This window comes from Vanacampus margaritifer, chromosome 6 (genome assembly GCF_051991255.1).
Source record: "Vanacampus margaritifer isolate UIUO_Vmar chromosome 6, RoL_Vmar_1.0, whole genome shotgun sequence".
Lineage (NCBI taxonomy): Eukaryota > Metazoa > Chordata > Actinopteri > Syngnathiformes > Syngnathidae > Vanacampus > Vanacampus margaritifer.
Window position 1 is genome coordinate 3,078,328 of NC_135437.1, and position 24,230 is coordinate 3,102,557.

General features: G+C 38.4%; 1 protein-coding gene across 2 annotated transcripts in view; it reads left to right on the top strand.

Annotated features, from left to right (window-relative positions):
• Nucleotides 1–1,960: 1,960 nt before the first annotated feature.
• The window catches only part of LOC144053471 (genetic suppressor element 1-like), an 83,298-nt gene continuing 61,028 nt past the window's right edge, over nucleotides 1,961–24,230 (top strand). For both annotated transcript variants that reach the window (XM_077567943.1, XM_077567949.1), the window contains exon 1: nucleotides 1,961–2,585. In XM_077567943.1, coding sequence (XP_077424069.1) covers nucleotides 2,549–2,585 — 37 coding nt within the window. In that variant the 5' untranslated portion in view covers nucleotides 1,961–2,548. The remainder of the gene's footprint in view (nucleotides 2,586–24,230) is intronic.

The following is a 24,230-nucleotide window of genomic DNA, read 5'->3' on the forward strand; positions in this document are numbered from 1 at the left end:
AAACTTTTATTAATCGTCAGAAATAGCAAAAGTACTCATACGATGAAGTACATATACTTGTGTTAAAAAAAAGTACAAGTCGAGTGGTATTAAATGGATGCTTGATTGGTTCTTGCCACTAACACGGCTAGTTAACTTAGCATGTTTAAAAAGCAACAGCAATTATCACTAGGCCTACTTCTGACAACGTCTATGGCTCACTTGTTTTCTGAGTTTGGTGAAGTGACGTGCTGAGCCGTGGTTGGTTATTACATGAGCCCTAAGCAACTGTGATGTCATTTTCACTTGACATCAAGTGGCAAAATGGCCGCCCTCTGAGATGGATACAAATGGGCGGATTTTGCTTCATATTCCACAAACATAATATTATTCAGAATGTTTAGACTAGTGGGGCTGGATAGTACGATGGCGTATTAGGACCACGACGGCCACGTATAAATATATATTTTAGAGGGTGTCTGCAATATTCAGAGAAAAAAAATCACACATTTTTGGCAAATTTGTGACTTTATAAAGTGGCAGATTCGCGAGAGAAAAACTCAGAAACTTATGAGAAATTTGCATAGCATACTACAGCCAATACTTTTTGGGCGATAGTAATGGCTTTAACCATATGATGTTAAGCATTCGCATTTTGAAGCGTTGGGTGCTGCCAGCGACAAAGAAGATCCACACCCTGAGAATCAAGTATTTAAATTAATTTGTTAAAATTTATATTTACTTTACATTCCTGTTTCCAGAATTATTATTTACACATTCATACATTTTGGTATTTTTTTGTACAAGTTGCTAAGCTGATATGTCGAATCTACTGCTCTCCGTCATTCACTTGCATTTACCTAAAGTATGCTAGCTAGCTTCTGATTGGTTAGTGTTTAGTCAGGTGCTGATCAAGAAATGTTGTCGCTCTAGCTGTCATGACAAGTAAAGTTTTAAGAATGAACCCGTCTCCATCCTGCCTTTTCATTTTATAAACAGTGTCCCATTTACCACCAATGAAACCTCACATTAGACTATAACTACGCTACGTGTATTTCTCATAAGTTTCAGTATGTTTTTTTTTAAGTCGCACATTTCTGAATGTTTTTTCTCGCAAATGTGACACTTTATAAAGTGGCAAATTTGTGAGTTTTTTTTTCTTGGAATATTGCCCCTGCACTCTAAAAGGTTTGGAATTGGGGGGTTAGATCACCTGATGACTCCAGAGCGCGGCCCTTGCTTCTGCTCACCGCTCCCTCAGGGGATGGGTCAAATGCGGAAAGCGAATTTCGCCCCACTTAAGTGGGTGTGACAATCAGTGGTACTTTTAACTTAAAATATATATATATTATGGCCCGAATACGCCATCATAGGATAGAACATATTATTGTAAATAATTATTTGGGGCGTTGAATTCCACTGTAAAAAAGGACACATAGATAGGTAGATAAGAGGTGTTAAAAAAATAATACTTTGAGGAAGGTGGAGGTGGGGACGGAGTGGTTCTGCCGCCTCGCATGGAATCACTTTCTTACCACCATCTTGCACAGACTCTCCACCACCGCCTCGTGACGCCATGTGTCTGATGCTGATAAAATGGAGTCTGATTGGCGGTAGATGGGATCTGATCTGAGGTTCGAGTGGACTCTAATTGACAGAAAGCCCGGCTAACTAGATATGTCATACAGTATGGGGCCTGTCTAGCAATGGTGTGTGTGTTTTGCAGATCCCATCCACTCGGTCTAAAGCAGCAGTAGACTGCAGGTTGAGAAGGAAGAGCAAAAAACAAGAAGAAGATGGGAGAGGTTACTGATACACACTCTCTCTTTCTCTCTCTCTCTCTCTCTCTCCCTCCCATGATGAATCAGCTGTCACTCAGGCACCCGTCCAATCTACTGATAATGAGAAGTGCATCAACACCCTCTCTCGCTCGAATCACTTCCTCTTCCTCTCACCCAACCGCTTTTACTCACACACACACACACACAGCAGTATCATTCCTCGCCTTCCAGACACACAAACTCATTCATCTCTCCCTCACTGGTCCGTCTTGTGCTTCTCCTCCTCTTTTTTCCCTCTTTTTTCTCTTCCTACTCCTCTTCTTGGGTGCCCGCTGAGCTAAGCAGTCACTAGTGGGGCAGAAGAAGCAAAAGGAAGGAGATTAATGCCAGAAAATACGGGGAGTGGGAGCCAGGAAAAAAGCGTGAATGCAAAAAGCCGCTGAATGAATAGAGAGGAAGGACCAAACCGTGCAGAAGCTTCTTCACTTTCTTTTCATTTTCAATCATCTTCTCTTCCTCACGGACAGTCAAAGGGAGGAATGATAACACAGCCGCTTGTTCTCAGCCCGGAGTCCGTCACTAGTCTTCCACCTTGTTTTAGCCCAAAGCAGGTTAAGTCTACCAGGGGCAAAGGGGAGTAGACAGAGGTTGACCTCTCACCTCCTCTGACCTCCTCGTCAGCCCTGTGAGACCCACAAAGCGAGAAGAGGCGCGGGGGCAGTGGCGGATGACGAACAGCCAACGACGAGCTCTTTAACCTGACCCCCACTTCCAGTTGGAACGGAGGCATGTTCGGATTAAAGGCGCCTCACTTCTACCTCCCAGGTACGTCTAGTTCTTATTCTTGGGTCACTTACGGTGTTCAGCACACTAGTGATATGACTGGAGTGCACTAGTGGAATGATTACGTTTCCCCATTGATTTCTGCAGGGCAGCACAACTTTGGGCAAAAGTGTGCTTTTATAGTGTCACTGTTTACGATACGATACGATATACTTTTATTTTCCCCGTGGGGAACTTTTTCCTCCGTCCAGCTGCAGTTTACAGTAAAGAGAAAACAACAGAATAGAAAGAGATAAAATTAAGATTAAATAAGAAGTGCAGCAATAAGTCGAAGACTTCCCAGAAGTCTTCACAGAAGTATACATGTGTAGAGAAGTACATACATGAGGACTGCACACACCCATATACACACACACACTCCTTTATATAAATATATATATACAGTATATATATACACATGAGTATGTACAGCACGGCTGCATACATTCCACACACACAACATTGCACCATATATTTTATTGTACTGAGTTAATGTCAGTTGTTAAGCAGTTTGATGGATGTCGGCAGGAATGAGTTCTTGTAGCTGTTCAGCCTGGTTCTGGGGGCCCTGAATCTCCTGCTGGAAGGCAGTAGCTGGAACTCATGATGCAGAATGCGAGTCGGGTCATTAACAATTTTCTGTGTCAGTCCGGTGACGGACCGCTCATAAAGCATCTGTAGGGAACGATGATTCCTGACCCCCATGATCTTCATGGCAGTCACCAGACCGGCAATCTGTGACCTTGACTGCACAGTCAGGTTGCCATACCAGGCCGCAATGCCGTATCTGTGATACTTTCCAATGCAGCCCGGTAGAACAACAGCATGATCCTCTGCTCCACTCCATAGACCCTAAGTCTGCGTAGGAAATAGAGACGCTGTTGGAGTTTGGAGCAGAGACTTCCAACATGTACCCTCCAGCTGAGTGTGTTGTCAATGTGGACCCCCAGATACCTGTATGAACCCACCTGGCTGATGTGATTGCTTTTAATGACGACTGGCCTGTGGTCACCAACAGTTTTTGGATCAAATATCACCTCCTCTGTCAAATATCATCTCCTCTGTTTGTACTAGTAGCACCCAGTTTAGCTTTATGGAAAATCGTTTGAGCATTTTCTTGATATCTACAATATGTACTATTATGGTTGCTTACTCTCCAGTAAGACATTTCAATGCACTAGTATATGCACACAAATATGCAGTTAAACCTTACTAGTGCTGCACTTTTTTCTATTTAAATCATACTTCCTACTCCCTCTGACTTTGATAGTAATTAATTGTGGTCAAAAAATATACCAGCACATAGGCCTTGAGCTGGACATGAGAGCCATTCTGTCGAATTCAAATGAATCTTCTTCTTTTTTTTGGGCTCAGTTGCTAATAAATTGCAAGTGTCAGAATCTAAAATGGGAATGAAACACAGCACAACAAGTTTTGTAGCGTAAAAAAAACAAACAGTTTTACATATGTTTACATATTCAGTAAAACGTGTCAGCTGGGTAAAACTATAAAGCAATATTTGTAGTACACAAAGAACATTTAAACTTCACACAGGAAGGCCGGAACTGAGATTCAAACACCGGCTTAGAATTATTAGGCACTGATATGTCTCATTGCATTATTCACTGAGATATTAAATAAAATAAAATAATGTAATTGTTGGGGGGAGGGGGGGGGGGGGTTAGAACAAGTTCCTATCATCACCCAGATCGGTAGTGTTGATGTTCTAATATGACAAACACATTAATGACAATATAATCTCCTTGCCGGATGCAATGACTTGAGAGTTAGTTGAATGCAGCCTTCCTGAAGGTTTTCATGTGTTTCAACAGTGTACGTGAGAACAAGTGTGATGACCAATCACAGCTCATTTCTTTTCTGAAACTAAACCGTGATAGGGTTTTACCTGAACAACTGTCATGTCATTTTCCAGTAACAAAATGCCCCCCGCCCCCCTGAGATGGATAAAACAGGTGGATTTTGCTCCTTTACTCATATTTCACAAATGCAATCCTAATCAGAATGCCGTGATTAGGGTAGTGGGGACCCATGTAACATATTTTTGTGAAGACATTTTTGGGTTCTTTACTTCTACTTTAAAACATTCATATCTCAAATGATCTTTCCCAATTGAAATGAATAGAAATACCATCAATCTGTTCCAGCCCACACTAAAACAAGCCAAGCATTTTGTGTTATTATTATTCTTATTATTTTTTAAACAACAACACTCTGTAATATTGTACTTAAGTTTGTGCGTCATGATTTAATGCTGCTATCCATTTAATTGTGCTTCTTCTTCTGTTGTGCCCTACTTGGCCACCAGGAAGCAGTGTGATACTGTGCAGATTGAAACGAAGCATAGTCTTCTGCGGCTACTTTCTTTCTACTGCTACTGCAATATTTGTCATTTTTCCTAAAGAAAAAAGATTATATGCCTAAGAGTATTATTATTATCTGCTGTCTACATGTGTTGCTCCACTGTTTCTGACGTTGCTTCTAAAACTGAAACTATGCTAACCATTAGCATGTTAATGGAGTTTTGCATTGTTTGTTAGCATCAGGGTAGGCGAGCTTCTTCACAAGCTATGTTGTTTTTAAATACACAAAATACCAGCCACCAGCTCAGTGAGCTAGTGGTAGAGTGTCCACCCTGAGACTGGTAGGTTTTGGGTTCAATCCCCGGCTGGTCTTACCAAAGACTATTAAAATGGGACCCATTTGCCTCCCTGCTTGACACTCAGCATTATAGATTGGAATTGGGGGGTAAGATCACCAAATGATCCTGGCAAGCCAATGCTGCTGCTCACCGCTCCCTCAGTGGATGGATTAAAATGTGAGAACAAATTTCACACCATTTAGATGGGTGTGACAATCAGTGGTACTTAACCTTTAAATTTACTGTATGACATGCAATTGTCTGTTTTATAATTAAACAGCCTTGTGACGTGGTTTAAACTGAACTTACCACGATACACCACTCATATCGCAAGTTTGTGATCGTAAGTCCCAAAAAAATTGGCCAAATCTCGTATCTCAAAAAACTTGTATGTTGGGTCACTCTTATCTCAACGCAAAACAGCTTTACTTCTACTTAAGTACAGTATGCGAGTGATTTTGACTCTTCTGTATGTGAACTGGTAGAGGTGCTCATACAAGACAGAGAGCGGGTGTGAAAAGCGAAATCAGGATGATAACAATCCTCATGACAAGGCGAGAGGGAAGGAGTGGAAACTGAGGTCTTAAAAAAATGGTGGGAGAGACATAACTGAAGAGGACCTTTACGACAGGTTTCCCTTTCACCCTTTATGTTGTGTGATGAGTAAACCCCCTGCTGTTGTACTAAGAGAGGCGTGTGTGTGCGTGTTTGTGCGTGCGTGTGTGTGTGTGTGTGGATATTAGTGGAGGTGGGGGGGAAGATTAAACAATGTACTGTGCCTTGTGAATCTTTCATGCTGATTTTTGAATTATACATCTGCTGTCATAAATGATTAGAGCACTGTGATTATGTCAAGCTTTGTCATTGTTTGCATTTGTATGCATGTGTAGTGTAGAGTGTAATTGTGTGGTGTGTGTAATCTCACTATGAAACATGCTTTTGTCACGTTTTTCAAGCATCCTATGCTTTGCTTCATATAAACCATTTGACAATTTGTTCAATAATTAACTTGTACGCTCTTTGTCCTCACTAGTGAGAGAATTCGGGGCATTAGTAGAGCAACTGAAACTTACTAGTAATGTTTTGCCCACTACTTTGACTTGGATATCAATAAATTGATTAACAACAATTAAAAACTCTGCGCTACTAGTGACATTATAAACTTCTAGTTAACATCTAGACACTCATATACAGACTTGCCAACATCACATGTAACCCGTCAAGCCCCGCCTCTTAAAGGCACATGCATGTATACAGATAATACAGCATGTACAGTCTTTTCTAGTTTGCTACAATTAGTTTTTGTGTGTGTTCATATACAAAGGTTTTTGAGTGTTTTAGTATAACTAGTAGCAGACAGATGTCAGGGCTTGTACAGTTTTGCGTTGCTAGCAATATGGAGTATGACAGGAGAGTGCAAAAATGTCATACAGTATTGACATTTTTTAAAAAATTTTTTTACCAGTTATAGCCAGAGGTGGGCAATCCTGGACCTCGAGGGCTGGTTTTATTTTATATATATATTTTGGATATACGAGATTTTGGCCCAATGCCAGCGATATTAATATTATAGAGTGATATTCATACAAATTAACACATTACAAAATTAAATTTCAGTATATCCCCATGTTTCTTGACTGACAGCCCTAAAGAGTTTGCTACGAAAGAGGATGTGGTCTACAATAAACAAAAAAAGGGGATATGTTGACTGACGAGACTCACTCGCTTTCACTTGAAAGGACCTGGCGAGGTGTTCCCCCTTACGTACATTTTTACTATAAGCTTTGCTATTTCATCCACAAGTATCTGTGATACTTGAATGAAGGCTAAGTAATGATGTAAAACACAATATACAGTATGTGGACTGTAAATTTTTCTTGTGTTTTGCTCGCCTAAACCAGAAAATGGATTTATCGTCCGTGTGAAAGCTCCTGTGCATTTTATGGGCAATAAAGTTTTATATTTTTTGTATTATTTAATTAATGTAATAACAATAATAATAATATTGTGTTATTTAAATCTATTATTATGTATATTGTTATGTATCATAGTATTGTCCTTGTCCATTTTTTAGTATGTCTTCTGATTATTTTTTGTATAACCCTCGACATATCTATCCATCCATCCCATCCATCCATCCATCCAAACTGCTCAACTGCCATCCTGACATAATAAAATAAAACAAAATTAAATTAAATTAAAGTAAATAGCAATACAAAGAGCACAGGGGCCACAGAAAAAAAAAATAATAAATTGACATTTGTATTTCAGTGCATGTATGTATTTGTATGTGTGAACTGTGTGCATGTTATTTTATCTGTTGCTGTTGTTGACGTGTGTGCTGGTGGGTCATCTTTATTGGCTGCTGTGCTGTTTTCAGCCTCTGGCTCGCCCTGTTCAACTTGACCTCCGCATTGATTTCTATGATATGTGTTAGTGCTGCAAGGACACCATGGCATGTGATTTATGGCACGTCACGTGAAGGCGCTCTCTCTCACACACACACACACACACACACGCACACACACGCACGCACACACGCACGCACGCACGCACGCACGCACGCACGCACCTGAGGCTCACACGCAGAAAATATTCTTGTCGTTCAACTGCATTCAACCAGACTCGAGCAAATAGCAATTCCTAAGCATACTTGAAAGCAAAGTGTGTCTTGCAGTTTGGAGCTGCTAAAGTGTCATTTAACAAGCAAACAGCGGGGTGCTGCATGAAATTGTAATGGCACAGCTTAGCGCAAACCGAGGTGAAAGTGTCGACTGGATTCTTTGGCGGGAATTTTGCGGAGCATGGCGACGAAAACAAGTGGTCAGGGCCTGTAATGATAGAGTGAGGATGCCACGTGGTGGATTGCTGACTCTTTTACTTCCCACTTGTTGGTTTTCTTTGGCTTCTTAGTGCTCTGTTTTTCATTTTTGAATGCTCCCAGTGCCAGCTGGGGTTTGACTCCAGTGTGAGACCCTGAACAAAGACAGAAATTCAAGCAATCATATTATCATCATATTCGTTAGAATTTGCATGTTAAAGTTGATTTCATAGGGAGTGTTGGAAATGTTACTTTTAAAAAAGTAATTAGTTATAGTTACTCATTACTTGCTAATAAAAGTAACTGTGTTAGTAAGTGAATTACTTCATAATAAAAGTACCCAGGCAAAGTAACTATTTTACTACATTTAAAAAGATTGTTTTATATAATATATATATATATATATATATTTTACATTATTATTATTATAGATTTATTTTTTATACAAAGAATTCCAATTATGTCCAGGCTATAAAGGGTGTTTTCATTTATTTTTGTGAATATTTATGTCACACAAATGCCTCACTCCATAATAACGGATACCATATGCTGTATGTTCTACTACTGCCATTTACTACAACAATCAGAATAAAAATTTAAAAAATAAAATAAATACTGGATATACGGTGATTTGTGGCACATATGTCACCTATATGTAATTTGTGGACATTCGTAGCACAGACGGTTAAGAGAAATGCAATTGTTGGCGCTATTAATTACACTAGGCATGTGTCGCTATGTGACTTATCTTTATCGCTGTCATAATGCTTCTGGAGTTGTAATGTCCTGTAATTGTTCTTGTTGAAACAATATTGTCAACAAATCACTCCTCATGGCGGCCGTTTTTTGGCAGATTTTGATCCACGTCAGTCTTATCAAAGTTGTCAAACCCTGAATAAGTTCCAGGCGAGGGACGTGGACTTGCTAAAATGCTAACATTATGTTCATTGTGAAGGAAAACATGTCGTGACCCGCTTCCCGCGGTACTTCCAAAATAAAAGTCACTACGCAGGCCAGCTGTCAAGACACCTTTATTGTGACGAGATGCGACAACAACAGTGCCTCTAACTGCGCTAGTGCTGGGCGAGATGGAAAAAATATTCTAACACGAGATTTTATATCACAATAACGATATTTCACGATATATTTTCAGTTATCCTTTAAAAAAAAATCTACAACACACTATGACTGTTTATGTTATCTTATCTTATGTTTAAGTGACGTTAAACATATGTGTATCAAATGAGAAATGCATCCATTAGTAGTGCTGCTATATAAAATGATCAAATGCAAACAGAAGAGGCACATAAAAGGCAAATAATAAAAAATGATGAGCTCAACTGTGTAATGTAATTTTGAGAACATTTATTGTGTAGATGTCAAAAGTCAAATTCAAAACTCAGGACTACATTGTCAAAACAAATAACATTTAGTGATATTAACTGTATTCACTTTAGTATTTCCATCCATATTCTGACTTGGTTATCAATAGTAATAAACGTTTAATCCTCCTCTTGGCTGACGTACATGACGCCGTAACAAGCACATCACTTTCTGTTTACCGAAGTGTGTAGCATGAATTTGCTAAGTGTGTAGCATTAGTTTCTCTCTCCAGATACTCATTAAATTGCCTGCTTGTGCTGTTCAAAGTTGGACATGCTCCACTTTAACGAGGTTCCAACGAGACTTTTGTGAAAAGCGTAATCGATCACACAAGCACTTACTGCCACGTCAACGATAACATTAGCCGGTTAGCATAACAGTTCGTATGGCTTCTCCGTCTTTCTCACTTTCTCAATCCTCGTAATCGCTTCGTGAGAATGTCGGTACTTGCAACTTTTATACGCCGCCATGTAAACATCCCAGCGAAGCTTTTTGGGCTGCCCCCGCCGTTCATTTTTTTGGAAAAAGTTTAAAATCCTTGTATAATGAGGCTAAAAATGCACGCCATGTAGACACGTAAACTGCTATGCGAAACAGATGATTTCAAGCCTTGTGCTGGCCGAAAGGAGCGAGGGAGTACCCAGCAATCTTTGAGGGGGCTTTTTTTTTTTTAAACAGTTGTTAATAATTACGGGTTTATTGTTTTAGTTTTTTAAAGTAAAAGGCTTCGTTATTTGCATTTACCCACCTTTTTTTCTATTAATTAGTTATTGACTATAAGCGGTTGAAATAATGATGGGTGGATGATAGTTGGCACCGTAAGCTTGTAATTTATGACCACTATGTCATGATTGACTGTTATGTGTGAAATAAGCATGCAACTGAATGATTTTATCTATCAAACAAGCATTCTGTCACCTAATTTGTTTTCTGTAAGTGACAAATGCCGATAGACATGATAGGAAAAAATGACACGGTAAGAATTTTTTTATTGTCTTCACGATAATATCGTCATATTGCCCAGCACTACTGTGCTCAAATGACATTTTCATGAATGGACTTACCGGAACTTTGTAACGCAACGCATTTCACATACAATAACAATAACAGCGTTTCAAATATGGGAAAATGATTTGTTAGATTAGTCCGGTTATGAAATAAGAACGGGGTTACCTAATGCCGTTATTCTAAACGTCTTTATTCCCAACACTGATCATAGGCCTACCTTATATCGCTATCATATGCCGTTGATTGATTGATTTGTTTATTGAACATATGAACATATAAACAAGTAGCAGAAAAAAGATTTAAAAGAAGAGGGAAAAAAACTATCTTATAGAAGCATCATTAGTCATTAGCACAGCACAGCTTGTTCAAAAGGGAGTAGGAAGAAGTAAAAAACTTATCGAGTCCTACCCCCTTACAAAAGAAAAAAAACAAACACAAACTTACACATAAATAGCTGCATTTATACGTGCATAGATATGCCAACAGTATTGTAGTTGATAAGCAAACATTTTTACAGATATATAAATCAGCACAAAGGCATACATACATTTTTAATTGCACTTTATTTTCTACATTTGTACTGACTGATTTAAATATTGTTGCTGTACTTTGCTTTTATACATACTTCTAAACACAACCAGTGATTCACACTTTTTTCAGGTTAATTCCAAAATTATTCCACAAATTTACACCTATTATTGTAACACACCTTTGCTTAACATTTGTTCTTGTTTTGAATTTTTTACAGACACGTATACTACTCAAATCATAGCCACTGTTTCTGAAACAGCTTAGTAGGTTGTTGTGTACCTTGTACATTATTTGAACAATTTTAAACTCAACTAGATCATAAAATTTCATTGTGTTTAATTTGATAAATAGTGAATTTGTTGGTTCTGTATATTTTGATCGGTTAATAACTCTTAGTGCTCTTTTTTATAATTTGAAAAGAGGGTAAGTATTTGTTTTGTAAGCATTTCCCCATATTTCCACACAATAGGTTAGATATGGTAATGAGCGAGATAATGTATTTTAATCACAACATCTTTTGTTTTGTTATGGATACATTTTGGACACTTTCCTTTTAACATTGTCTATGTGGGACTTCCAGCTTAATCTTTCATCGATAACCACACCATGAAATTTATTTTCATACACTCTTCTATTCAGGTAAGGTCTATTCAGGGGTGCTGGAGAGGAGGGTCCGTCGGGAAGTCGAATCTCGGATTCAGGAGGAGCAGTGTGGTTTTCGTCCCGGCCGTGGAACAGTGGACCAGCTCTACACCCTCAGCAGGGTCCTCAAGGTTCGTGGGAGTTCGCCCAACCAGTCCACATGTGCTTTGTGGACTTGGAAAAGGCGTTTGACCGTGTCCCTCGGGGAGTCCTGTGGGGGGTGCTTCGGGAGTATGAGGTACCGAGCCCCCTGATACGGGCTATTTGGTCCCTGTATGACCGATGTCAGAGTTTGGTCCGCATTGCCGGCAGTAAGTTGAATTTGTTTCCTGTGAGGGTTGGACTCCGCCAAGGTTGCCCTTTGTCACCGATTCTGTTCATAACTTTTATGGACAGAATTTCTAGGCGTAGCCGAAGCGTTGAGGGGGTCCGGTTTGGTGGCCTCAACATTGCATCTCTGCTTTTTGCAGATGATGTGGTGCTGTTGACTTCTTCAAGCCGTGATCTCCAGCTCTCACTGGAGCGGTTCGCAGCCGAGTGTGAAGAGGTTGGGATGAAGATCAGCACCTCCAAATCCGAGACCATGGTCCTCAGTCGAAAAAGGGTGGTGTGCCCTCTCCTTGTCGGGGATGAGATCCTGCCCCAAGTGGAGGAGTTCAAGTATCTTGGGGTCTTGTTCACGAGTGAGGGTAGGTTAGAGCGGGAGATCGACAGGCGGATCGGTGCAGTGTCTGCAGTGATGCGGACTCTGTATCGGTTCGTTGTCTGCTCTCGATTTACCAGTCGATCTACGTTCCTGCCCTCACCTATGGTCACGAGCTGTTGGTCGTGACCGAAAGAACAAGATCCCGGATACAAGCGGCCGAAATGAGTTTCCTCCTCACTCCTCATTTCCTTCTCCGGGCTCTCCCTTAGAGATAGGGTGAGAAGCTCGGTCATCCGGGAGGGTCTCAGCATCGAGCCGCTACTCCTCCGCGTTGAGAGGAACCAGTTGAGGTGGCTCAGGCATCTGGTTTGGATGCCTCCTTGACGCCTCCCTGGGGAGGTGTTCCGGGCATGTCCTACTGGCGGGAGGCCCCTGGGACGACCCAGGACACGCTGGAGAGACTACGTTTCTCGGCTGGCCTTAGGAGGAGGAGCTGGCTGAAGTGGCTGGGGAGAGGGAAGTCTGGGCTTCCCTGCCAAAGCTGCTGCCCCCGCGACCCGACCCCGGATAAGCGGAATTGAAGACAAAACGGAACAGAACGGAACTCTTCTATTTCATTAGAATCTACTCTAATTGTGACTTGGTGCTTGACTTGTCTCGTGCAAAAAAACATCAACTTTGTTTTGTTTAAACATAGAGATAATTTGTTGGTCTCAAACCAATTTTTTAATGCTTTTAATTCATTTTCCACCGTAATCAAATTTCCCCGTAATGTTCTACAGAGCAATAGAGAGTTGTGTCATCAGCAAACAAAACATTTTAAAGTATTTTGGAGACACAGCAGATATTGTTTATATATAATATAAATAACTTAGGGCCAAGCACTGACCCTTGGGGAACGCAGTGAAAGATCATCAATTGTTTTGATTGAATGTTGTTGAACTGCAAAGACTGATATCTGTTATCTAGGTAACTTTTAATCCATTTATATGCTAAGCCTCTTATGCCGTAATTTATTCAATAATATACTATGATCTATAGTATCAAATGCTTTTTTAAAATCTATAAAAATCCCAATAGTAAATGATTTATTATATATACTTCTATAAGTTCCATGACTTCCATAGAGGTTGATCGTTTTTCTCTAAATCCATATTGATTTTCACTAAAGAGCTTGTGTTTCTTGATGAAAGTGTCCAGTCTATGTGAAAAAGTTTCTCAAATTTTTTTTTTAGAACTGTGGCAAAAGTGATATTGGTCTATAGTTAGTGAATACATGTCTATCTAAGTTTTTATAAATAGGAATGACTTTAGCGGTTTTACCAGCTTTACATGACAAATTACAGATATAGGTTCGATGATGCTTTTGACTAATGTCATGTCGATATTAAAGCAATCAGTGGACTTTTTATTTTTGAGTGTTTTTTACAACATTTAAAATTTCAATTTCATTTACTGCACTAAGAAACATAGTGTAGGAGTTATTTTTAATTGAATAAAAGGCGCTCCAAAAGGGAGGATGTCTAAACTACAAACAAAACAATATCACTCCTTAACTAAAACTATACTGTGGCTATACAAAATTACAAACCAAAAAGTTCACACAAGAGACAGGGCAACAAGGCTGAGGACTGTGACTGGCTTGAGTGGCCCTGACAAAAAAAAAAAACACTTTGGCACAAGACAGGAGAGACGCAGACCATTTAACACATGAGGGTAATGGGAAACAGGTGGACACACTCAGGAATCAGGGTTGACACTGACACCACATGAGGAAGAGCAAGTGACCTGAAACGAAAGGAGTCAGAATTTTCAAAATAAAACAGGAAATGACAAGACAACCTCGCCGCAGTGTGACAGTTTTGTAAGATTACAAAGCCAGGAAGATGATCACTTATATCATTTATAAGAAGTCCACTCTCTATTTTATTGTCAATTTTATTCATAAATATATTATCAATTGGAGTGGCTTTATCAACTGTTATTCTGCTAGGTTTTATAACTGCAGGGAAAATTTACTATACATTGTTTTTTATGAAATCAGTTGTTTTCTGATGTTCGTTTGAATTTAACAAATCAATATTAAAGTCACCACATGTTATTCGTGTGTTTAAAAAAATAATAATTTGTATAACTGAGCATATCTGCTAGTTTTTCATTGAATATGTCAAGTGAAGATCATGGTGTCCTATAGACACAACTTATCGTAATATTAGGTGCATTATTGATATGTATTTCAATAGTAAGACATTCCATCACATTGTCTATGATATTAGTTAATCATTCAACTCTACTGCATCTATAAGTTTTGTCCACATATTCTGCAACACCCGATCCCTTTTTATTTTCTCTATTAAGTGCAAAAAATTCATATCCTTCGAGTCTCATGTCACTTATTTTTTCTTTATCAAGACATGTTTCTGATATGGGAATTACTTTGAACCTGTTTAATTCAGTCAAATATTCTTTGATTTCTGTAAAGTTTCTATACAGACTGCAGCTATTCAAGTGTATAACTGAATAGCACCAACATAGTATATGAGTGAATTATAAACCAGTGAATAAAACGTTTATACACATTATAGAGACAATATCAGGAACCCATCCTAGGGATCTGCTACTGTAAATATTGAACAAATGTAACATTTACAATTTTCGGCCCCTATTGTTTTCTGTGGCTTAGATTTTTGCTCTGGATCCTCAGTAGGCCATTATAAGCGTTTTATGGGCACAAGAAAAGATGGTGGTGAGGGTGGTGTGCGGGGTGGGGGTTTGAATGAGATGGGCACTGCCTCAAACCGCGCGAGTGTGCGTGTATGTGTGTGTGTGGCAATGAAAACAGGGTCACAGTGTGCTTCACCTCAAGGGCACTATTATTAATGAGATGAATAAAACTCGATGACAACAGCTTGATAACATAAGAATGCACAATTGCACGCTTACACACAAAACATAATCCACCAACAACAAAAAACCTATCCTCCAGAGCTGTGATGGAAGTTAAAAAGAAAGGGAATGAATAAAATAGCATTCAACCACTAAAGCAAGAACAAAAAGCGCTGGCTAAGCCTAATTGGTCAAAAAGAGCTGGTGTCACTAATGAGCTCTTAATTAGCAGCGAGATTCACTTACAGGCACACGCTAATGACACACATTCACGCTGCATTGTTTACATCCAATAACAACCAGCACATACAGTGACTCTTGTGAAATCTCACACACATACACGCGCTCACAAATAAGCACACACAAGCAGGATACGTGCTCACTGAGCTGCAGATTAGGATAAATGCCAGCAGATTTTGACCCGAGGTGATAACTCCTCATAGTCTATAAGCACACACGCACATGCGCGCACACACACACATGTGCATGCTATGGGCTCACGCAAACACACCTACACACATGCGCTATTATAAAAACAGGTTGTTTTTTTTAAGCTGCTGCTTCGTGTGTGATAACAAGCAGATGGCAGGAGGATTAGCCAAGTGAAAGAGCTCCAATTTGATGTTGTTAATATTAGTTGAAGGAAGTAAAGAGTGCACATACTAGGGCAGGGGTCACTACTTGGCACTCACCAATGTAGCCCCCAAAGATCGCTACAGTATTCTAAAAATAAATAAATAAATTAGTGCCACTAACATCTGAGCTACATCTAACGGATGTTAGTTGCGATTCTTTTTTAAAAACATAATGTTAACATGTTTTGTGTGCTGTAAATTTATGAACAACAATATTGTACAGTATAGGCCAAAGGTCAGTATTGTCGTGCCTGACCAAACCATAATTAGCGCGGAGACAAGCTAGCTGGTGCGATTAGGATGAAATTTACCAGCAAATAATTTGAGCAAATTAGTTATTTCAGGAGTGTGTATGAAACTGCAAGCCAAACTTGGTAGCCCTTTGATTTACCCAACAAATGTAACACAAATGCGACCTACTTAAACCCTGTCGAAACGCAACATTCGTAATGTTCAGCAACGTTCGCAGATCAGTGGGATCGATGCTTTAAGATTTCTTGTCATCGACTATAAATGCAATGAAAGTTGATTCAAAGTTGATTAATGAATGATGTAATTTGAGTTTTTCCAGCGTAGTACAGTGTGGAAGAGAAGAGGAGGGGGCGCAGCGTCTGTGGGCGCTGCGAGAGAAAGGAAAGAGGTGTTGATTGTAGAGAGGCCGGGTGAAAGTGAGAGTGCAACTCTTGGCTCTCAGCTTATGTAGTGAAGGAATTATTACCTACTATATTAAGTGTAATCTTTGCGTGTCCAAATAATTGTATTCAGGATCTGATGAAGAAGTTTTCTTGCAAGAATTTATTTAGAAGCTTCTAAAGACACCGTTAGGACATCCACATCTGAATGCGACGTAGACCCCCCAAGAGTGTGACAATTTACAGAACATCCACTCATTTATAACCAAAGGATAAAAGGATCCTCCTCCCGGCTCTTGATTGAACAAAGGACTGACATGTCATCTTCTAGATTGAACAAAGGTATAATGTTGATGGTAAACAGACATCTTTATACAGTTCCCCTTCTTGATTGAGGGAACAGATGCAATATTGATCTGACCCCAAACCTTCAGTCCCTAAGAGACTCTGACACATCATGCACATTCCCCTTCCAACAGCATTGAGGGTACGAAGATCAAATAAAGTCCACCAAATCACCATCCCACTGTATTCTTTTAAACACTCATGATTATATCACATTGATATGCCTATAAGTAAATTCAAAAACAGTAAAACATCAAATTGAAAATGTTAAATGTCTTCAGTAGTTAGAGTTTTTGAACATTTCAACCTCAGTTGTTTTTATGTTTGGCAGTGTGTTCACACTTGGCAGGTGAGATGATCTTAATACGTTCAATGTTGATCTGACATCCATTATTGTTATGCAGTTATGCATGTTTAGACGTATTTATGTGAAAGATGCAATGAACAAAAAAAAACAAATGATTAAAAATACAACTCTCCTTTATGCTAAATGTAGCTGTTGTAATTAGCAGTAGTAGTTATTCTTTTCAACAAGTCGAGGGGTGTCATCTTGGGTTCCATACCTAGTGTTGTAGTCTCGACCACACCAATCGAGACCGAGACATTATCAAGACTGGAGATTGTTGAGACCCTAGACAAGACCAGGACTGTATACTGTATAAGGGTCCGCATGTCGGCGACATTAGTTTTGTTAGTGACAAAAATAGGTCATTTGGACAAAAAAGTCCATTTTGAAATGTCTCCAAAAATAGCCTCCTTGAAGTCTCTATTTTAATTTCACAGCAGCACAAAAGTAAAACTTATGATGGCGTATTAGGGCAACGTATAAATATATATTTTCTTTAGAGGGCGGGGGCAATGTTCCGAGAAAAAAAACTCGCAAATTTGTGACTTTATAAAGTGGCAAATTTACGAGTTTATAAAGTGGCAAATTTACTATACAAAAAACTCAGAAACTTACGAGAAATACATGTAGTGTACTACTCGGATGTTTGTGCTGATACTGTTCGGTCGGGTTTTCAATTAAGGAGATAGTAATGGCTTTAACCATCTGATGTTAAGCATTTGCTTTGTGAAGGTCCACATCAAGCATCTAAGTTAATCTGTTAAAATAAATATTTACTTGTACATTTATGTTTCCAGAATAATTATTTACACATTTATACATTTTGGCATTTTTTTTGTACAAGTATCTAAGTTGATGTGTCAAATCTGCTGCTCTCCATCAATCACTTGCATTTACCTAAAGTATGCTAGCTTCTAATTGGTTAGTGTTGTTCAGCTGATAGGGGATCAGGAAGTGTTGTCGCTTTAGCTGCAAGTATGACAAGTAAAGTTTAAATCAAGAATGAATCTGTCTCCATCCTGCCTTTTTATCTTCTAAACAGTGTCCAATTAACCACCAATGAATCCTCAAATTAGACTATAGCTACGCTACGTGTATTTCTCGTAAGTTTCTGAATTTTTTTCCTCGCAAATCTGCCACTTTTTAAGGTCGCAAATTTGCCACTTTATAAAATTGCAATTTTGCCACTTTATAAAATCGCAAATTTACGAGTTTTTTTCTTGCGAATTTGTGACAAATGGCAAAATGGCTGCCCCTCAGATGGGTAAAAACAGGTGGATTTTGCTGCTTATATTCCACAAACATCTCAGAAATCATTTCAGAAAAGTGAAACTGTCTTTAATTATACAGGTACTCTAATCATCAATTACTGGTAGCTATCTTGATGTGATTAAACAAATAAATTACCACAATTAATAATATAATTAATAATGTAATGACATTTGAGGATGTTCATTAACACTTTTTTTCAGACCTATACCAGTACGACTTCTCAGTACCGATACAATTGGCACTTTTTATACATAAAATTTCCTTCCCCAAAATTATTGACGGATCATTTTAAAGAAATAACTTCATATCCTAATACAGCGTTTTTCCTTAATTGTATGAAATTAATGGCAATTTTCTATTCTTCTAATTTCTAATTTTTAGTCACTGATTGTAAAACGGCATCAAAGGGGTGGCGAATAATTGCATGGGCTGCTGTTACGCTTACCGATACCTTGAAACAAGGCCAGGTATCGACCCGGTACCAATATCTGGTATCAGTACTCACCAGGCTGGGCTTGGGCAACCTGGAGCAGAAGGACAATTCCAGGTGGGCCGCCAGAGGGCGTTATTTATTTTGGGCCGCGGGTTAATTTAAAAATCAGCAAATAAAGTGCTTTTGGTAGACCTAGCTAGGCCCAAAGTTACTAACCTGGAACGGCTTGAATTTTTGCGTTTGGTCCGCCTGAATTATGGACCTTTGGGCTGCTATTTTGCGCATTCATTAAGCAGGCATTACTTTCTCTCTCTAACTAACTAAATGTTTTAGCAGGTAACTTGTAACTGTAACAGAATACATTTTAAAAGTAACCCTGCGTACAACACGAGTATCCGGTACGGATAATTAATTTTTTCCGGACACGAACATAACCCGAATATAATTCCTTATTACCCGTGTCCGATGCTCCAGCGCTCCGCTCTCTCTCACTGCTGCAGGCTGCTTCTCTCTCTCTCTCTCTCTCTCTCTCTCTCTCTCTCTCTCTCTCTCTCTCTCTCTCTCTCTCTCTCTCTCTCTCTTTCTCTCGCTCTGAACGTACCTTTTTTTTTCTCCGTAACGTGCCTGACAAGTCAGTCGCACGCAGCCCCCGCTCCACCCATTTCATCCTCCCCGACACCACAGAGCATGCTCTTTCTCTCTCTCTCGCTCTGAACGTACCTTTTCGGCTTTATATTATATATAAATAATATAATATATACTGTATAGAAAGAGTTTATATAGAGTTTAGTCTAAGTGTTTGAATGTTATGCTTGTCCAATTTCTGACTTGAATATGACAGGTGGTCAAATCAATTTATTTAGCAGTCTCCACTTTAACTATTTATTCATGATTGTTCAAATAAACTTTTGATCTGGTAAGGTGCTAAGCTTGTTATTTGAATTTTTGGTCAAATACAACATAAATAACGACGTTGGCTGGAATGGGAAGCTATTTTAGATTGACATTACTGACACTACTGACTGACACTAATACGCGTAAAATTATACATCTTCATTAAAACAGTGTAATCTAGAGTGGGCCAGTCTGAGCCAGGCTGAAACGGAATCCCAGTCCGGCCCTGGTACTCACCCATCCCTAATAATATTATCACAATTAATAATCAGTCAGTCAGTGGCTTGTCACAGTAAAGGAAACTTAAATACCATTAAAATTAATCAAAAGATAGATTAAAAATAAAATAGATTAAAATGTAAAATTAAATACCATTAAAATGAATTAAAAACTGATTCAAAATAAAATTGAATATAATATATGTATATGTATATGAATATATGTAAATTTCTTGCAAACCAACTTCAACACAATCGGGAAAAATCTCTTATAACGGCTATTAAAGGGACAACTGGTGAATGCACACAATCAACAGAAGAAATTAATCACATTTATACCTCAGTTAACTACTGAATATAAAGATATGTTAGATGTGCCACTTACTATAAACGAGCTGTACAGTGCTCTAGATAGTATGCCTAATGGAAGAGCACCTGGCCGGATGGTTATCCGGCTATATTTTTTTAAGCACTTTTGGTTAATACTTGCTCCATTATTCTTAGTATTATATTCGTAGTAACAGAAATTAAAACTAATGGTTACATACGTCCACACATGAATACAGCAGCAATTAAACTTTTATTAAAGCCAGAAAAAGACCCCACCCATCCATCAAGTTACCTTCCGATTTTACTAATTAACACTGATATTAAAATTATCGCTAAGGCTTTTGCATCTAGACTAGAAACAGTAATCTCGACAATCATTCATAGCGACCAAACAGGCTTTATTAAAGGTCGTCAGTCTACTAATAATATTAGGAGGCTCTTTAACCTTATTAGCATGTCACAGCGGCATGATAAAAAGACAATTATTATATCGTTGGATTCAGAAAAAGCTTTCGACAAAGTTAACTAGGGTCCTTCCTCTTTGCTGTTTTAAATAAATTTGGCTTTGGGAAGTCATTTATTCACTGGGTGTCAGTATTATATGATTCTCCTAAAGCTACAGTTACTACTAATGGGATTGTATCTCAGAGTTTTACTCTACAGAGAAGCACAAGACAGGGATGCCCACTGTCCCCTTTATTATTTGCAATATTTATTGAGTCGCTTGCATTAGCTATACGCCAGTAAAGAAGGATTCAAGGAATTCATTCTGGGGTAACAGAACAAGAAATTAATCTATATGCCGGTGATATTTTACTTTATTTAGAAAAACCTGCTATTTCATTAGGGGAAGTATTTAATTTAATAACTAAATTCTTGCATTTATCAGATTATTCTATTAACTGGACAAAATCAACACTACTACCTGTTACAGAAAATTCATGGAACCCTGCAATCCAGGACCCACACTACTCATTTCCTATAGGCAATTTAAAATACTTAGGCATAAAAATCTCACCTAAATTAACTGATTTAATTCATTTAAACTTTACTCCACTTCTGGATAGCATTTATAGTGACTTGGAACGCTGGAATAATCTTCCCATTTCTCTAATAGGACGAATAGCCACCATTAAAATGAAAGTTTTACCCAAAATAAATAGTTTTTTTTCCTCAATGATTCAATTTAAACCTACGTCTAACTGGTTCCAGTTGTTGGATTCGGCCGTTACTAAATTTTACTGGGAAAAGAAGAAGAAGCAAAGATTAGTCTATCTACTCTTCCGAAAAGTAAATCCAAAGGAGGTCTAGAGGCATCAAATTTTATGCACTACTCTATAGCTAATCAGCTACAATATATAAATTTAGGCACAACCCAACAGAGATACTAACTGTTGGCTGGAACTAGAACAGAAGGATTGTAATAACCTCAGACTTTTAGATTTACTCTTTATTACAACATCGATTAAGCAACACAATTGTTTTAAAAACCCAATGATTTCCCCCACCCTGACTATATATAAATCGGACTAAAAAATGCCAGGAGTTTGAACACCCAAGCAAACCGAGCAAAGCCGAACGTACCTTCATCAGGTAGCCGAGTGATGCCGAATGCTCACGTTGCGGTAGTGGAGACGAAGCGGTGCTCATTTCCAGTCATTGCAGGTGAATACTCCCAGAGGTGCTCCGTACATTTTGTTTTTCCACGACAATTTTCTTCGACATGGGCCCAAAGAAAGACAGCAGTTCCAGTGGCAGAAAAGAAAAACGTACAGTGCTATGAACCATAGTGGATTTAGGTGCACCATTGTTATCGCACCATTGTAACTACTGTGACTATTTCCGTAAATACTGCACAAGGACCCCCTTAGCTGTTCAACAACGTGCCTGACGCTAAACAGCGCACAAGGACCCCTTAGTAGTTTAACAACATGCCCAATGTAAAATACACTAACTCAGCACTGAACTAAAGCATGCATTAACACCGTATTTTTCATCCACTGATGCCATCACACAACAACAAAAAAGGTAATGTATTTTTTATTGTTTAAAATACTGTACATGTTTTTTACATAAATAGAAATTTAAATAGGATTTTTTTTGTTTTTTCAACTTGGGAACGGATCAATTGCATTTACATTATTTCCTATGGGAGAAAATGTTCCGGAGGTTGAAGAATTAGGACTTCACAGGAACGAATTACTTTCAAACTCTGAGGTAGCACTGTATATATATATTGTTTGTTTTTTTTGTTTGTTTTTTAATGTTCAAGTGGTAAGCACAAAAATTAAGTCTTCAAGTAATGGCCGAAAAATACTTTGACAAATGTTTCCCACATTACAGTAGCTAATTATGAAAAAGTCCAAAAGCCCATAAAAACCACGTCACCGTAAGTAAAATTTCATTTCTTACACTCTTTAATCTATAATACACACTTGACAAGAAAACGTACTGCAAATGGCATTTTATTACAGCAGGCCCAACCTGGTCGCCACCTTCTTTTGCACGCACACAGTGAGCACCAGGGTTCACACGCACACACTACGGTGGCATGTCTTTGCTTGGGCCTGCACACCACCTCGTTCCGCTTCTGCTTGACTTTGCATAATCTGCATAATGATGCTCGCTTTAATTGCCTCCGCCCAGGTAAGGGATCATGTGGTTAAGTGGGAGATCATAATTATGTAAATAATTGGCCTGACCACAGCAAGCTGCTGCTCTCTGAAATCCATCTGGAGAAAGACAGACACAGAGGAGGAAGAGGAGGCTGAATGAATGAGAAAAGAACAGGTGGAGAAGAGGGTGGACATCGACATTGAGCCATGACTGATTTGTCAATAACGTACGTGATGTGTCATAAGTAGTTAACGTCGCATGAACGACGACATCCAGTGATCAAAACATGACATTATTTATATTACATAATTAGAGTACATGATTACACAAAAGTCATTTCAAAACGTTTTTTTTTAAACACTAAATCCCAACTTGGTGGGACGTGCTTGTATGTAAACAAGCGTGTAATTAACATAACTTGCTTTAGTCCGTAAATAAAGCATTAACTTAAAAGTAGAATTAGACTTGTTAAAGAAAGATATCCTGGAATTGACGATTGATTATATTTTGATTATTTGTTGGTGTTCAGATCACATGACGATCTGCATAAGGTAAGGAAGAGCACGTACCATGTTGCATAAATGCTCATCTTGTTATTCAACACGGCTGTACTGGCTTTACTGGCTTTTGTTCGATTTCGTGCTGAGGGTCACATTATGGTGTTTGCGTCTTTTATTGGTTGCTATGTCCATTGATATAAATAAATTGTGAATGACGTTAGAGGCGAGGAACTCCGGTTTGTTTTGGAACAGGTGCCCGAGGTGCACGGAACTACCTTGCAGCTCGGCTAAAAATAACCTGGTTATGACATTCATTGTTTACAAAGTCAATTTAAAAAAAAAAAAAAACTTAAAAATAGAGAGGCTATATGGAGAAATCTCAAAATTTATAATTTTGTCCAAACGATGTACTTCTGTGATTTACTTCAAACTAATCTCCACGACAAACGCTTGATTTTGTGAAAACGCATCACATATATATGTGGTGGGTGGTGAGTTTTGGACCTACACTGTAAAGAAAGACCGTAATATAAAATAATTGTACTTTTTATTTTTATTTTTTATTCTGTATTTTAAAAATATCATTTAATTTACAAAAAAGAACTCTGATTTTACTACATGTCAAATGTAAAATAACATGAATTCACTATAACTGTAAAAACACACAATATTTCAGTTATTTTACAAAAAAACCTCCATTAGAAATACATATATTGATTGTTAAAATATGGTCCCAAATGTATCGTAATTTTACAAATATTTGTCTGTTATTTAACGGAATAAAATTTATAATTTTACCATAATTTCTTTGTGAATTGACAATTTTTTAAAAGTGAAAATAACAAAAAATT